We start from the raw sequence: 15,160 nt of genomic DNA, 5'->3' as shown, positions 1-15,160 counted from the left end.
TTGGTAGTTAGCATGTTGCAGTGTATACAGAAGTCAAAATATAATTTTGTACGCTTGAATCTTAAACATTATAAACCTATTTTATATCAATCTATCTGTGAGAAGGTTGTCTGTCAAACTACTAATCTAACAGAACAGACTTCAGAGACCATACAAGACAAAGAAAACAGGACTATACAAAATTAGTCTGAAACAATCAAATGACAATCACAGCAGGCAGCAACAAGAAACCATGAAATGGGAGAAGAATTTGGTATTTCCAGAGCCACCACATTATAACATTCAAAATGTTTCATTTTCATACCAGCAAACTGAATTCAACAGCACATTAAGAAGATTAATACATCATGACCAAATAGGATTGATTAATCCCTGGGATGCAAAATGGGGTCAACATACAAAAATAAATAAATCAGTGTGACCAACAAGGACCTACTCTATAGCACAGGAAACTCTACTCAATATTCTGTGATAATCCATATGAGATAAGAATCTAAAAAAGAATGAAAATATATATAACTGAATCATTTGCCATAGACCTGAAACTAACAACACTGTAAATCACCTATACTCCAATAAAATTAAACTTTTTTTTAAAAAATAAAGAAAATCAATGTATTACACCACATTACTATAAAGGATAAAAACCACATGAACATCACAACTAATGTAGAAGAGCATTTGACAAAATTCAATAGTGTTTCATAAAAAAGCTGTCAGATTAGGAACAGAGGAAATTACCTCAACAAAATATGTTTTACATATGAAAAAGCCCACAGCTAACATCACACTCAACACTGAAAATCTGAACTCTTTTCTTCTAATACTAGGACAAGACAGGATACCCACTCTCACCATTTCTAGTCAACACAGTATTAGAAGTCCTAGCCAAAGCAATTAAGGCATTAAAAAAAAAAAGAAAGAAAACATTGGAAAGAAAGAAGGAAAATTATCTGTCCCCAGATGATATCATTTTATTAAAAAAACAAACAAACAACAAAAAAACCACTCTATAACAGTTCCAAACAGTAGATTCCCTGGTGGTCCATGCTTCCAATGCAGAGGGCACAGGTTCAATCCCTGGTTGGGGAACTAAGATCCCACATGCTGCATGGTGCAGCCAATAATAACCAAAAAAAGAGAGATTAAAAGTGTTGGCAAGATATGACCCAGCAATCCCACTTCTGGGCATACACACCGAGGAAACCAGATCTGAAAGAGACACGTGCACCCCAATGTTCATCACAGCACTGTTTATAATAGCCAGGACATGGAAGCAACCTAGATGTCCATCAGCAGACAAATGGATAAGGAAGCTGTGGTACATATACACCATGGAATATTACTCAGCCATTAAAAAGAATTCATTTGAGTCAGTTCTAATGAGATGGATGAAACTGGAGCCCACTATACAGAGCGAAGTAAGCCAGAAAGATAAAGAACATTACAGTATACTAACACATATATATGGAATTTAGAAAGATGGTAACGATAACCCTATATGCAAAACAGAAAAAGAGACACAGATGTATAGAACAGACTTTTGGACTCTGTGGGAGAAGGCGAGGGTGGGATGTTTCAAGAGAACAGCATCGAAACATGTATATTATCCAGGGTGAAACAGATCACCAGCCCAGGTTGGATGCATGAGACAAGTGCTCGGGCCTGGTGCACTGGGAAGATCCAGAGGGATCGGGTGGAGAGGGAGGTGGGAGGGGGGATCGGGATGGGGAATGTATGTATATCCATGGCTTATTCATGTCAATGTATGACAAAAACCACTACAATATTGTGACGTAATTAGCCTCCAACTAATAAAAAAGAAAAAAAAAGTGTTGGCAAGGATGTGGAGAAACTGGATTGCTTGTACATAGTTGGTGAATCTCTTATACTGAATACAGAGGCAAAAATAATCAACAAAATACAAGCAACTTGAATTAAGTAATATTCCATGACCAAGTGGAATTTATACCAAAAATACAAGCTTGGATAAATAACCAGAAATCAATTAATGTAATACATATTACATACACATATTAGAACAGAGTACAAAAACATCATCATCATCTCAACGCAGAAAAGGCATTTGACACAATTCACCCTTTCATGGTAAAAACTCTCAAGAAACCAGAAATAAAAGAGAACTTCCGCGACCTGAAAAAGGGCATCTAAAAAAACAAAGAAAACTATAGCTTCAGTTCAGTTCAGTTGCTCAGTCATGTCCAACTCTTTGCAACCCCATGGACTGCAGCACACCAGGCCTCCCCGTCCATCACCATCTCCTGGAGCTTACTCATACTCATGTCCATTGAGTCAGTGATGCCATCCAACCACCTCATCCCCTGTTGTCCCCTTCTCCTCCTGCCTTCAATCCTTCCCAGCAACAGGGTCTTTTCCAATGAGTCAGTTCTTTGCATCAGGTGGACAAAGTATTGGAGTTTCAGCTTCAGCATCAGTCCTTCCAATGGATATTCAGGACTGATTTCCTTTAAGATGGACTGGTTGGATCTCCTTGCAGTCCAAGGGACTCTCAAGAGTCATCTCCAACACCACAGTTCAAAAGCATCAATTCTTCGGTGCTCAGCTTTCTTTATGGTCCAACTCTCACATTCATATATGACTACTCGAAAAACCATAGCTTTGACTAGACAGACCTTTGCTGGCAAAGTAATGTCTCTGCTTGCATTCTACTTAATGGTAAAAGATTGAATGCTCTCCCCCTAAAATCAAGAACAAGAAAAGAATGCCAGCCCTCAACATTTTTATTCAAAGGTTCTAGCCAGTTTAACTTGGCAAGAAAATCAAACAAAAGGCATATGGACTGCAGAGAAAGAAGTAAAACTACCTTTATTTGAACATGATCTGATCTTGTGTTCAGAAAAATAGAATAACTTTAAAATTATTAAACAAGAGGGAACCATGGCCCAGGTTCAAAAAAATTTCCAAATACACTATGGGTAGATTGTGAATGACTATGTCGTCAGTCACCTAGTTAACAAAGAACAATATATAATATTAAGTAAGCACTATCACATGCATTTTAGTTATTAGATGGAAGAAAGCTTTCAATCTGCTGCTCTTCAAAGTTTTTCTGCAAAGGGCCAGAAAGTAAACATTTTAGACTTGGGGGCCATATGATTTCTGTAACAACTGCTCAACTGCCATTGTACTCTGACAGTGTGACAGAGAACACATAAAATGAATGGGGCTATCCCAATAAAACTTTACTTATTTTAAAAAAAAAAGCAGAGGGCCAGATTCCTCCCACGGGCCATAGTTTGCTAACACACGGTCTCGAGCATTAAAGTGAAAAACCTGTAACATCCTACCTACATCACACTCATGGCATAAAACTGGGAAGTATGGAAGAGGCAAAAAATTATTAAGACATTAGAATAAAACAGTTGGACATGGGTGGGATATCTTCTAATTAAACTTTACATCTTCTTCATTATGCCCATTATTACTCCCTTCATTTGGCTCTTCCTGTACTATCATACTCATTTCAGTATTTCTCCTTGTCTTATCCCAACCTGTCCACATAGTGTTATCAAAGGATTTCTAAAATGAACTTTCTACACACCTCTGATGATCTGCCATGAACCTGCTTTGCCTATTATCTTACTTCACATGCCATTCTCCCATACATATCCTAGGCTCCAATCACACAAAATTATTCATCATTCTCCAAAATGCCATCTGTTTAATTTTATCCTGTTCCGTTAAAACTTCACCCCACTATTTCCCTAAATTTCTGGTCATCTGGTCTTCTCTTAACCTTCAATATTCTGCTCAAGCATCTCATCTGGTAGCCTTCCTTAAACTCAAAAGCAGAAACAATTCTTCTAGTCTACTCTATAGTATGCATTCCAAAAGAGACTATAACATGTTAATTAAGTGTGCAGGCTTTGGAGTCAAATAAATCTAGATCCACATCTCTCCACATCCACATGCACTGTTTACTGTGTAAACTTAAGCAAATTACTGAATTACTTTCTTCATTCATAAAACAGGAATAACTTAATTGTAGTTTTGGTTTAAAGATTGAGATAATACCTATAAAGTGCTGCTGTTGTTTAGTCACTAAGTCATGTCCATATAAAATCTGTACAAGTGTTTATAGCAGCTCTATTCGCAGTTGCAAAATATGTGAAAGGAAGTGCTCTCCCTCCATGTGCATGCGTGCTCAGTCACTTCAGCAGTGTCTGACTTTATGACCCCATGGACCGTAGCCTGCCAGGCTCCTCTGTCCATTGAATTTTCCTAGCAAGAACACTGTAGTGGGTTACCATATCCTGCTCCAAGGGATCTTCCAGACCCAGGGATCAAATCCACATCTCCCGCTTTGGAGGCAGATGCTTTACCCCTGAACCACCAGGGAAGCCAATCTCCTTCCACAGGTAAATCAATAAACTGTAGTACATTTAGACACTGGAATACTACTCAGCAATCAATTTTTTTAACAAAATGCAACAGGATTTCCCTAGGGGCACAGTGAATGAGAGTCCACCTGCCAAGCAGGCAACATGGGCTCAATTCCTGGTACGGGAAGATTTCACATGTTTCAGAGCAACTGAAATTGCTCTGATAGCTTCGACTACTGAGCCCGCATGCTGCAACTACTGAAGCCTGCACACCTAGAGCCTGTGCTCCCCAACAAGAGAAGCCACCACAGTGAAGAGTAGCTCCATTTACCACAACTAGAGAACGCCCATCCCAGCAACAAATACAAGCACAGCCAAAAGTAAATAATTTTTTAAAAATACAGTAACTCAGAGGAATCTCAAAGGCATCATACTGAGTGAAATCCCTTCTCAAAAAGTTTAATATGTACTATCTATTTATGTGACAGTCTCCAAAAGACAAAACACAGAAATGGAGAACAAACTCGCGGCTGCCAGAGGTTAAGAACTGAGGGTGAGTTTGACTAAAAAATACAGCACAAGGGAGGTTTTTGGTGTGATGAAATTGTTCTGTATCCTGATTGTGGTATTAGTTACAAGAATAAATAAATGTGTTAAAATTCATACAACTGTACACCCAAAAATATTCACTGGAAGGACTGATGTTGAAGATGAAACTCCAATACTTTGGCCAGCTGATGAGAAGAACTGACTCACTGGAAAAGACCCTGATGCTGGGAAAGATTGAAGGCAGAGCAGAAGGGGACGACAGAGGATGAGATGGTTGGATGGCATCACCGACTCAATGGACATGATTTTGAGTAAACTCCGGGAGTTGGTGACGGACAGGGAGGCCTGGCGTGCTGCAGTCCATGGGGTCGCAAAGAGTCAGACACGACTGGGCGACTGAACTGAACACCCAAAAAAAAGCCAATCACTGTATGATAAATTTTTAAAACACTTAAAACATTATTTAAAAATTTTAAAGGCTACCACTGGGTTGAACAGTGTCTCCCCTCAAATTTACATCCACGTGGAAACCAGAATTTGACTTTACTTGGTCTTAAAGGATCTTCACAAATATAATCAAAATAGAGTTGTAATGGATCAAGCTAAAAATGAAGACACAAACTGGAGAGAGATATACACAAGACAAGGAATGCCAGGAATCAGAGGCATAGAACCGATTATTCCTAAGAAGTTCCAACTTTAGTTTTACCTTATTTTGGCCTTTTAGACACCTAGAACAAGGGGAAAAAATGAAGCTGTGCTGTTTTAAAACTGCCCAGTTTGTGGCAATTTATTACAGCAATCCTAAGAAACTAACATAGCCTATGATTTCTATTTATGTGACATTCTGGAAAAGGCAAAACCATTGGGACAGAAAAATGAGTGATTCCTAAGGAATGGGTCTGGGAGACCAAAAAATGTTCTTAATCTAGTTTCTGCAACAACAACAAAACCCTGACATTAGATTTATGTATCTTGGGGAGATCTCTCCAGGACTCATTCTCCCTTTCTAGGATCTCTCTTCTACCTCTGTATCTCATTGTTAGATTAATCTGTTTTAATGTCTCTTTTGTTTTACAATATATTCTTCTTTCACCTCCTCCAAAGATTATTTCTAAAGCCAATTTCAACTTTGCCTCTATTTACAGCTTTAAAATTCACAGAAATGGAGATAGATGACTATGAATTTCCTATGGAAAACTGACTTTTCACATGATTTTTTAAAACGCTTTCATAATCGAATACACTGTAGAGCCTGTATCTTCACCTAGTAAACCACTGTGATTTGAGTCAATGAAGATAGCAATTTGAATCTAAAATCTAGTACAATATTAAAATAATCCATTACTTATTAGTCTTGTCAGGTACACAGAAACTTAAAACAGGGCCAATTCTTAACACTTTATCATTTATTTTGAGTAATGTTTACTATCACATTAGAAAAATGTGACTGAATGTCTAATGTAAAAAGAAGGTGCTAAAACACTGCCAGCAATAAAAACTAACCTTAACATCTTCATGAAAGGAAGTGGGAAAAAAAATGTGGAAAGACACACATTTCACAAGATTATTTCAGTAACATCTTATCCCATAAGAAACAAACAGAGAAACTACATTTCTAGCCTTATTTTAAAATATGTATCCTATTTATAAATAAATCACTAAATAACCAGAACATTATGAAATTTGCTTGGGTTTCTTTTCAGAAATAACACATCTAACATAATCAGTTATTTTTATAGGCCATGTCTAATTTATCTTACAAAACTTGATAATTGTATATAGGCCTGTAATTTCTTAAAAGAAGCCACCAAAAAGACATTTCAGAAAACACACAAAACCAGTAAGGAGAAAAACTGCTTGCTGAAGCAGAAAGTACAGACAGAGTTCAAAGAGCTAAAATACACAGTGGTATTCAGAGAACTAAAACCAAATGAAGCTAAACTCTCAGCCTTACTAAAATACAAAAGCATACATGGTAACTAAATACTGAGTAGTTTCCCATAGATAGGGCCATTCAGCCATGCTCCCAAACCCCTACTCAAGTGAAAGAGCTACATATCAAAAGCCCTGTTTTTAAAAATCTGTCCTCATTATGGACTCCAGCCTCAACCCAGTTGGAAGCGGAAACATGGAGGTTTGAAGTAGTTCCGGTGTATGCAACCAGTAGCCACACTACCCAGCTGAGCTGAAAACTAATTCCTGTTCATGGGGGTCACAGCAGCAAATACAGCTGACACAGACTGTAAGAGCAATGTTTAGGTCTCATTCTCCACTAATGATAGCAAAGGCGCTAACTTCGGCGTATGGGTTGACAAAGATACTGACAGAGGGATTAAGAGTTCTTTGGGTTGGGGCAGAAAGTAAATGCTAATTCCCATAACTTAATTTCTCAACAAAAGGAGAGAAACTAACTCAGATCCACTTCCAATGGGGAAAAACTGCTTTCCTATTTACCGGAGAAAGTTACCTTAATAGGGAAGCAGGATGTAGACCACCCCCTACCCCCACAACAGTGACACTTTGGCTCTGAACATCATGTAATGATCTCAGATAATTCAAAGTTCTTCCCCATCTTCCAGCCAAATCGGAATCCAGTGTGAATTCTAAAGCATAGGCATAAAAAACGACAATTATCTTACTCAAAGAGAAACATACGAAGGTACAATTTTCAAGGTTCAACAGTATAAAAGAGTTGAAGGAAACTGGCACCAGAACTATAACTTTTAACATTCATTTGCTGGTTTGAACTTTGCACCTAGTATTACAGAACGCAATTTTTCTCCCAGTTCTCCCAAACAGCTTTCTGATAAACATCTTAATATTAACTATTATTATAAGCTGTGTCCTGGCTTTGACTATTTACTGCTAGAGTTTAAAGGATTTAACATGCCACAATAAATATAACTACTGTTGTACTACTCTAAATATTGCTCTCTTCTGCAAAAAGTCTTGTGTGAAACTATACAACTTAATTAAATACAAAGCTGAATTTCCTGGTGTCCAAGAACTCTTGTTTCTGACTATCTCTTAAAACCCATAAATTCTCCTCAAAATAAGACTGGATAACCACCATCCCATCCTTCCAACAAACCTTTCTCAGATCATTTTTACACGCTGTTTAGGAATTATCAGTATTCCCTGGTAGGACAGTGATTAAGAATCCACTTGCCAATACAAGGGACACAGATTTGGTCCCTGTTCCAGAAAGATTCCACATGCCACTGAGCAAACTACTGAAGCCCATGGGCCTAGAACCTGTGCTTCACAGCAAGACAAGACAGTAATGAGAAGTCTGCACATTGCAACTGGAGAGTAGCTACTGCTCATGGCAACTAGAGAAAGCCTGGGAGCAGCAACAAACACAGAGGGAAGCCAAAATCAACATTTTTTTAAAAAGAGAATTATTAAGGAAACCAGATGTCAATAATGAGCTAACAAGTAATGTCTATGTACACTACATAAACAAATTTATGGATTTATATTAAAAGAACTAAAAAGCATAGTTTTAAACATTGTATTAAAAATCCAGGAAAAAAATTCAGAATCATTTATTTCCAAGAGTCCTAAACACTGCGGGCAGAGTGAGTGAGTGAGTGAAGTTGCTCAGTTGTGTCCGACTCTTTGCAACCCTGTGACTATAGCCTATCAGGCTCCTCCGGCCATGGGATTCTCCAGGCAAGAATACTGGAGTGGGTTGCCATTTGGGACAAATAACCATTTATCCATTAGGAAACAAACAGGATTATGAAAGCAGAGTCAATTCTACACTCCAGTTTGGGCCTGCAAATTTTCACCTTAATATTCTATTCCAAGACTACCTCCTCTCAAAAAAATCTATGAACAATAAATTCTGGAGAGGGTGTGGAGAAAAACAGAACTCTTTGCACTGTTGGTGGGAATGTAAACTGATACAGCCACTATGGAGAACAGTATGGAGGTTCCTTAAACTAAAAATAGAGCTACCATACAACTCAGCAATCCCACTACTGGGCATATACCCTGAGAAAACCATAATTCAAAAAGACAAATGTGCCCTAATGTTTACTGCAGCACTATTTATAATAGCCAGAACATGGAAGCAATCTAAATCTCCATCAAAAGACAGATGGATAAAGAAGATGTGGTATATAAATATATGGAATAGTAGCCTTTAGGAACAAAATTAGGTCATTTGCAATAATGTGGATCAACGTAGAGTCTGTCATACAGAGTGAAGTCAGAAAGAGAAAAATAAATATCGCATATTAACGTATATATGTGGAATCTAGGAAAATGGTATGTATGAACTTATATGCGGGGCAGGAATAGAGATCAGACATGTGGACATGGGGGAAAGGGGAGGGTGGGACGAACTGAGAGAGTTGCACTGACATATACACACTACCATGAATAAAACAGATAGCTATGGGAAGTTGCATAGCACAGGGAGCTCAGTTTCACGTTCTGTGATGACCTAAGAGGTGAGATGGGGAATGGGAAGGAGGCTCAGGAGGGAGGGGATATATTTGTATATATATATAGCTAATTCACTTTGTTGTATAGCAGAAACTAACACAATATTGCAAAGCAATTATACTCCAATTAAAAAAAAATTAAAAAAGACTACCTCCTCTACTTTCGAGTCCCAAAGGAACTGAATAAAATATCATTTCAAAGAAAGCAAAATACCACACACATCTTATTTGTTCTTACAGATAAATGCATGGAAATCCAGCAAAGTTAAATGGAGTGTCCAATCAGGCAAAGATTTCTTAGCTGTGACACCAAAAGTACCGTCCACAAAAGATAAAATTGAGAAATTAAGCCTTATTAAAATTAGTAACTTTTAAAAAGACACCATTAAGAAAATGAAAAAACAAGCAAAAGGCTGGGAGACTATATCTCTAAGACGTAACACTTATCTGATAAAGGGTTTATATCCAGAATTCACAGAGAACTCTTATAACTCAATAATAGACAACCTAATCAAAATGAATGGTCCAAGGTCAGAACAGAAGATGCAGCCAAAAACTGAGATCTCTACCCTTGCTCAATGTTAATTTCATGATTTAAAATCACAGTTCCATAAATGAGCCTCCCCCCAAAAAAGAACAGAACAGGGAAACAAATGGGGAAAAAAAAAAAAAAATCTATGTGACTGCATACCTGAACTTACTCAGTTTGGTCCATTTCAAAATTATTTATATATTGAGTCTAGGACCACTCTCAAATCCCTCTTGAACAACAACAAAAAAAAAACCCTAATAAATAGCACAAAAAAGAAATTCAAAATCATCACACAAAAATCAAGTAATCACTGAAATGATTAAAACAGACTTTTTCCTTTGCAGAATTACAAAAGGTAAAATATTTGTCTGGATACCTCAGGCTGATTCATATTTTCTTTGGCAAGCAGTAGCAACAGCAAGTCCTGTAAGAGTCAAATTTCTTTTAATAAGATATTAAATAAGATATTTTAATAAGATATTAAAAGAAATTTTCCTTCTCCAAAATAAAATTTGGATGACGCAGGGACTTCTTTGCCTAAAGCTTAATCTTTTATAAATGTTTACCCCACCAAGTAAATGGTTAAAAGAGAATACAGAATTATAAAACCAAAGAAAATGTAATGAAAATCCTGCCCCAACCAACCTTTACCTTTCCAGAAAGCACTACTTTTAATATTTTATCAAACATTCATTTACTGAGGGACTATATATTAGAGAATAGTTCTAACTGCTTTGTCAATAACAGGAAAGGAGGAGGAATAGCACAAGACCCAGTAGATGTAGCCAGCAGCCTACAAGATTATTAAGACGCTAAAAAATCAAACAACACAATTTAAAAAAGGGCAAAGAAACTGAATAGACATTTCGCCAAAGAAGATATACAAATAGCATAGGAAAAGAAAGTACCACTAATTACTAGAGAAATGCAAACCAAAACCTCAACAAGATTCCATTTCTCTCTTCATTAGAATGACTATTCTTTAAAAAAAAAAAAAAAGAAATGTTGGCATGGGTGTAGAAAATTGGAACTCTTGAGAACTGCTGGTGAGAATGTACAAAGGCAGAGCAGCTGGGGAAAACACTATGGCAGATACTAAAAAAATTAACATGGAATCACTAACAATAAGGTCCTACTATATAGCACAGGGAACCATATTCAATATCCTGGGATAAACCATGTTGCTGTTGTTGAGTTGTTAACTCGTGTCTGACTCTCTGTGACCCTGTGGACTGTAGCCTGCCAGGCTCCTCTATCCATGGGATTTCCCAGGCAAGAAAACTGGAGTGGAATGCCACTTCCTTCTCCAGGGTATCATCTTGAACCAGGGATCAAACCTGAGTCTCTTGCATGGCAGCCAGATTCTTTACCACTGAGCCTCCTGGGAAGCACTGGGATAAACCATAATGGAAAAAACATAAAAAAGAATGCACACATGTGCATAACTGAGTCATTTTGCTGTACATCAGAAATTGACATTTGTAAATCAATTATACTTCAATAAAAAAATAAATTTAAAAAACCCACCATGGAATTACTACTTGATCCACCAGTTCCACTTCTGAGAATATACCTAAAGAACTGAAAGGAGGGACTTGAACATATTTATACAGCCACATTCATAGCATCATTATTCACAATAGCCAAAAGGTAATTCAAAAGGCCATCGACAGATGAACAGATGCACAAAATGTAACTATACACAAAAAATGGGATGTTATTCAGCTTTTTAGAAAGGAATTCTGAAACATGCTACAACATGAACTTTGAAGACACTGTGCTCAGTTAAAAAGCCAGACACAAAGGACAAATATTGTATGATTCCATTGATACGAAGTAGCAAGAATAGTCAAATTCTATAGAGACAAATATTAACACAGTGATTACCAGGGAGGGGAATGGTATTATTGTTTAATAACACGTACAGAGTTTCAGTTTGGAATGATAAATTCTGGAGATGCATAGTTATAATAGGTATGCAGCATGGGAATATATTTAATATCACTGAATTAAACACTTAAAAATGGTTGAAGTTGTAAATTTTATGCATATTTTACCAACATGCATATTTTATCACAATGACAAAAAATATTCAGGACAAATAACTATCATTTTCTTTGCCCCTTATAAATGAAAATATCAATTTAAACAGTAAAATCAACAGAGCAGACTGAACATCTATGCTACATCTCCATACTCTCCCAAAACTCCAACAAGAAAAAATAAAGGAAAAAAGTTTAAATCCTGAAGGGCAAAGAGAAAGAGAGAGTAGATGACTGCAAATCAATGTCAGCAACATTCTCGACAATAAAAAGCAATAGTAGCCAGGTTCTATACATTTCAATACATACATTAACAGTTTTTCATTAAGACCTATAGTAATTATCTTTGTCTCCAGAAATTCAAGGGTAAAAGATAATCTAGGATTTCCCTTTTACTGGCTTTCCACAGAAGCAAATGCAGCTAATCCCTCTTTGATATTCCTTTCCTTCCAAAGCAGACCCATAATTAAATGAACCACCTAAAAAACTTTTAAAATTTTCAGAACGAATGAACTTCAAAATCTAGGTTAGACCATGCTTCAAAAGTTCAAAAAACAAATTCTCTTTGCATTAAATGAGACTTGGATTTAGCTCAATCTGATCCTTTTGCTGCATTTCTATGATAGCTGCAACTCGGTCTACTTTTCATAGGCTCAGTTCAGTGTTCTTATTCATTGATGAGGGAAAAGTTGCTATTTCTCAAATATTCTGAATATTCAGGCTCTAACACACTATTCAACTTACTTATTAAAAAGACTACTTACAATAACTACATTTTGCATTTTAGTCAAGAATAAGAAGTTAACTTTCCTGTATATGTCAAGAAAAGTTTCATGAGAAAAGTATAAACAGAACCAAGGCCTACTGAAAATTAAATCCTGAAAATCACTTTCTCAGGCTATACAAGATGAACATATTTCACCCTTCTACATTTATCAGTTTCTTTAAACATTCTGAATCATTAATTATTGTGTCACGTTTCTGCAACAAAATTCTACGTCTTTTCCACAAGAAAACCTTTTGTCACTGTTTCCAAACCTTGGTAAATAAAAAAATTCCATGTTTAAAGTCTACAGAAGAGGTTAATCAAGATGACCAAAAATGCTAAACTAGAAATATAATAAGCAGTTGAACTACTTTGATTTTACCTTTTCTATTCTTTTAAAGCTGGGAAATTATGAGACTATATACATGACCCACCATTAAAGAGGGTGCCAGGGCTGAGAGTAATGAAGATCCTTATGAAAACGCAGGGGAAGCCTCTTCAGTATTATCCTCACACATCCCAATTATTACAAAAGAATGAATACGGGAAGAGCTTTCAAAATCTGCCTCTGTACTGCAGCGTCCCACTGTCACAGGGTGACCCAAATACAAGCTTCTGTCCGTCACTTTTCATTCTCACTACAACCTCCCTAGTCTGGTCTCCCTGCCTCCAGACCCTACCAACCCTAATAAATACTACAGACTTCAATATTAACAAAATAAACTTCATAAAATACCACTTCATCCTACCAGTCAATAGGACTTAAGTTTATCCTAAAATAAGAAGACTGCTGAAGGGCAGCAGAGTACATTACCCCATAATATGCCACTTTGGCATAACAATTATTCTGAGTTAAAGACAATCAAAACTCAGCTGCAAAAGTGATTTACCCCTCTCCCTCCCACAACTGCCTACATTTACACTGGAAAAGAGGCCTGTACCAAGAAGAGAATTATTACCAGAAAATATCTTTTTACTTAAGAAACTTAACTGCAGGGACTTTACTGGTGGTCCAGTGGCTAACGCTCCACACTCCCAATGCAGGGGGCCTGGGTTTGATCCCTGGTCAGGAAACTGAATCCCATATGCTGCAACTAAGAGTTCCCATGCTACAACTAAAAGGTTCTGATGCAGCAACTAAGACTCAGCACAGCCAAATAAATGATTTTAGAAAGAAAGAAAGAAAATAAACTTAACTAAGTAACAGGGCAACCTTTATTTCCCAAACATCTCCTCTCCTCTTCTCTTTGTATCACCAGCCCCTACCCCTTTTTCTTATAAGGCTCAGGATGTTTATATAAGCCCTTATTATGGCTGCCTTTTGGGTCTCAGTTTTATGAGGCTCCCATAATGTATTTAGGAAATTTGTTTTTCTCTTGTTAACCTGTCTTATAGCAATTGTTAGACCAGTCAAAGAACCTGAAAGGGAAGAAGCGAAATTATTTTACCCCTACATTGGTCTCTTAATTTTTCTCAACTTTCTATTCTTACTGGGACCACACAAGCCCTCTTCAGATTAATTTAAATTCACTGCACTTTCTTTCACCATCTTAAGTTCATTCCTGCCATGTTCCCATTTTGAATCCCAGTTTTAAATAACTTCCCTCCTCCTCTTTGCTTTAATTTTTCTGTTCACGCCTCATTCAGCCCTAGATAGCAGTAAGGTATCGCTTGAACTTTAAAAATCTCTATGTGAATAAGGCCTCTCTTCCCAGAGGGCAGTGAACATGGGTCATGCTGCAAAAAGTCAAGCTCCAGATGAGAGGTTATAGAACAGCAGCCCACAAGACAAAGTCTGTCCATGGTGGTAAATTTGTCTGGCTCACAGCATTTTTATGAATTCATTACATTGTCAACATTTAAAAATAAAAATTTCTCACAAAATCTGAAATTCCAGCTTCTCTTCATAAAAAAGATGTTCAGGTCACACTTCATCTATATGCCTCCTGTCCTACCCCTTGCCAGATCGATAGTGAGCCAACAGTGAATTATATATTTTAAAATGATAAATCTCACCTCAATTTTTAAAAAAAAGTAAAGCAAATCTGCCTAACAGCTGCCCCACTGGAGTAACATGAATTCCCTAAATCACTTAAGTCCCAATCTGCTCTACCATTACTATCTGAATCTAGCCCTTGTAGGCATCTGACTTTACAGTACTCCCCTTATATAAATTTACTGAATGAATGAATAAATTAAGATGATAATTTTAAGACAGACAAGGTTGGTGATGATGATAATGTGATAATGATAACAACACTGGCAATTAACATTTCCTGCTTTATTGTGAACCAACTATTGTTCAAGCAAAAATATATTCTCATTTAATCCACACAACAACCCTATGGATATACACGATTATTATTCTTGATTTATAAATGAGAAAACTAAGGCACAGAGAAGTGAAGCAACTCAGCCAAGGTCACATTGCCAGTACTCAAGGTACAGTG

At 36.9% G+C, this 15,160-nt stretch overlaps 1 protein-coding gene across 6 annotated transcripts in view; it reads right to left on the bottom strand.

Moving 5' to 3' along the window:
• ITCH (itchy E3 ubiquitin protein ligase) overlaps positions 1-15,160 on the bottom strand; it is a 97,169-nt gene that overhangs the window by 75,230 nt on the left and 6,779 nt on the right. Inside the window, exon 1 of one of the 6 annotated variants that reach the window (XM_070472551.1) lies at positions 11,430-11,482. The exons of the other annotated variants lie outside the window; for them this stretch is intronic. Within the exon in view, the coding sequence (XP_070328652.1) occupies positions 11,430-11,432 (3 nt within the window). The 5' untranslated portion in view covers positions 11,433-11,482. Of the gene's footprint in view, positions 1-11,429; positions 11,483-15,160 lie in introns of those variants that run through there. 6 annotated transcript variants of the gene reach the window in all.

Source organism: Odocoileus virginianus, chromosome 9 (genome assembly GCF_023699985.2).
Source record: "Odocoileus virginianus isolate 20LAN1187 ecotype Illinois chromosome 9, Ovbor_1.2, whole genome shotgun sequence".
In the NCBI taxonomy this organism is placed as follows: Eukaryota; Metazoa; Chordata; class Mammalia; order Artiodactyla; family Cervidae; genus Odocoileus; species Odocoileus virginianus.
This window is presented reverse-complemented; position numbering and strand designations above follow the sequence as displayed.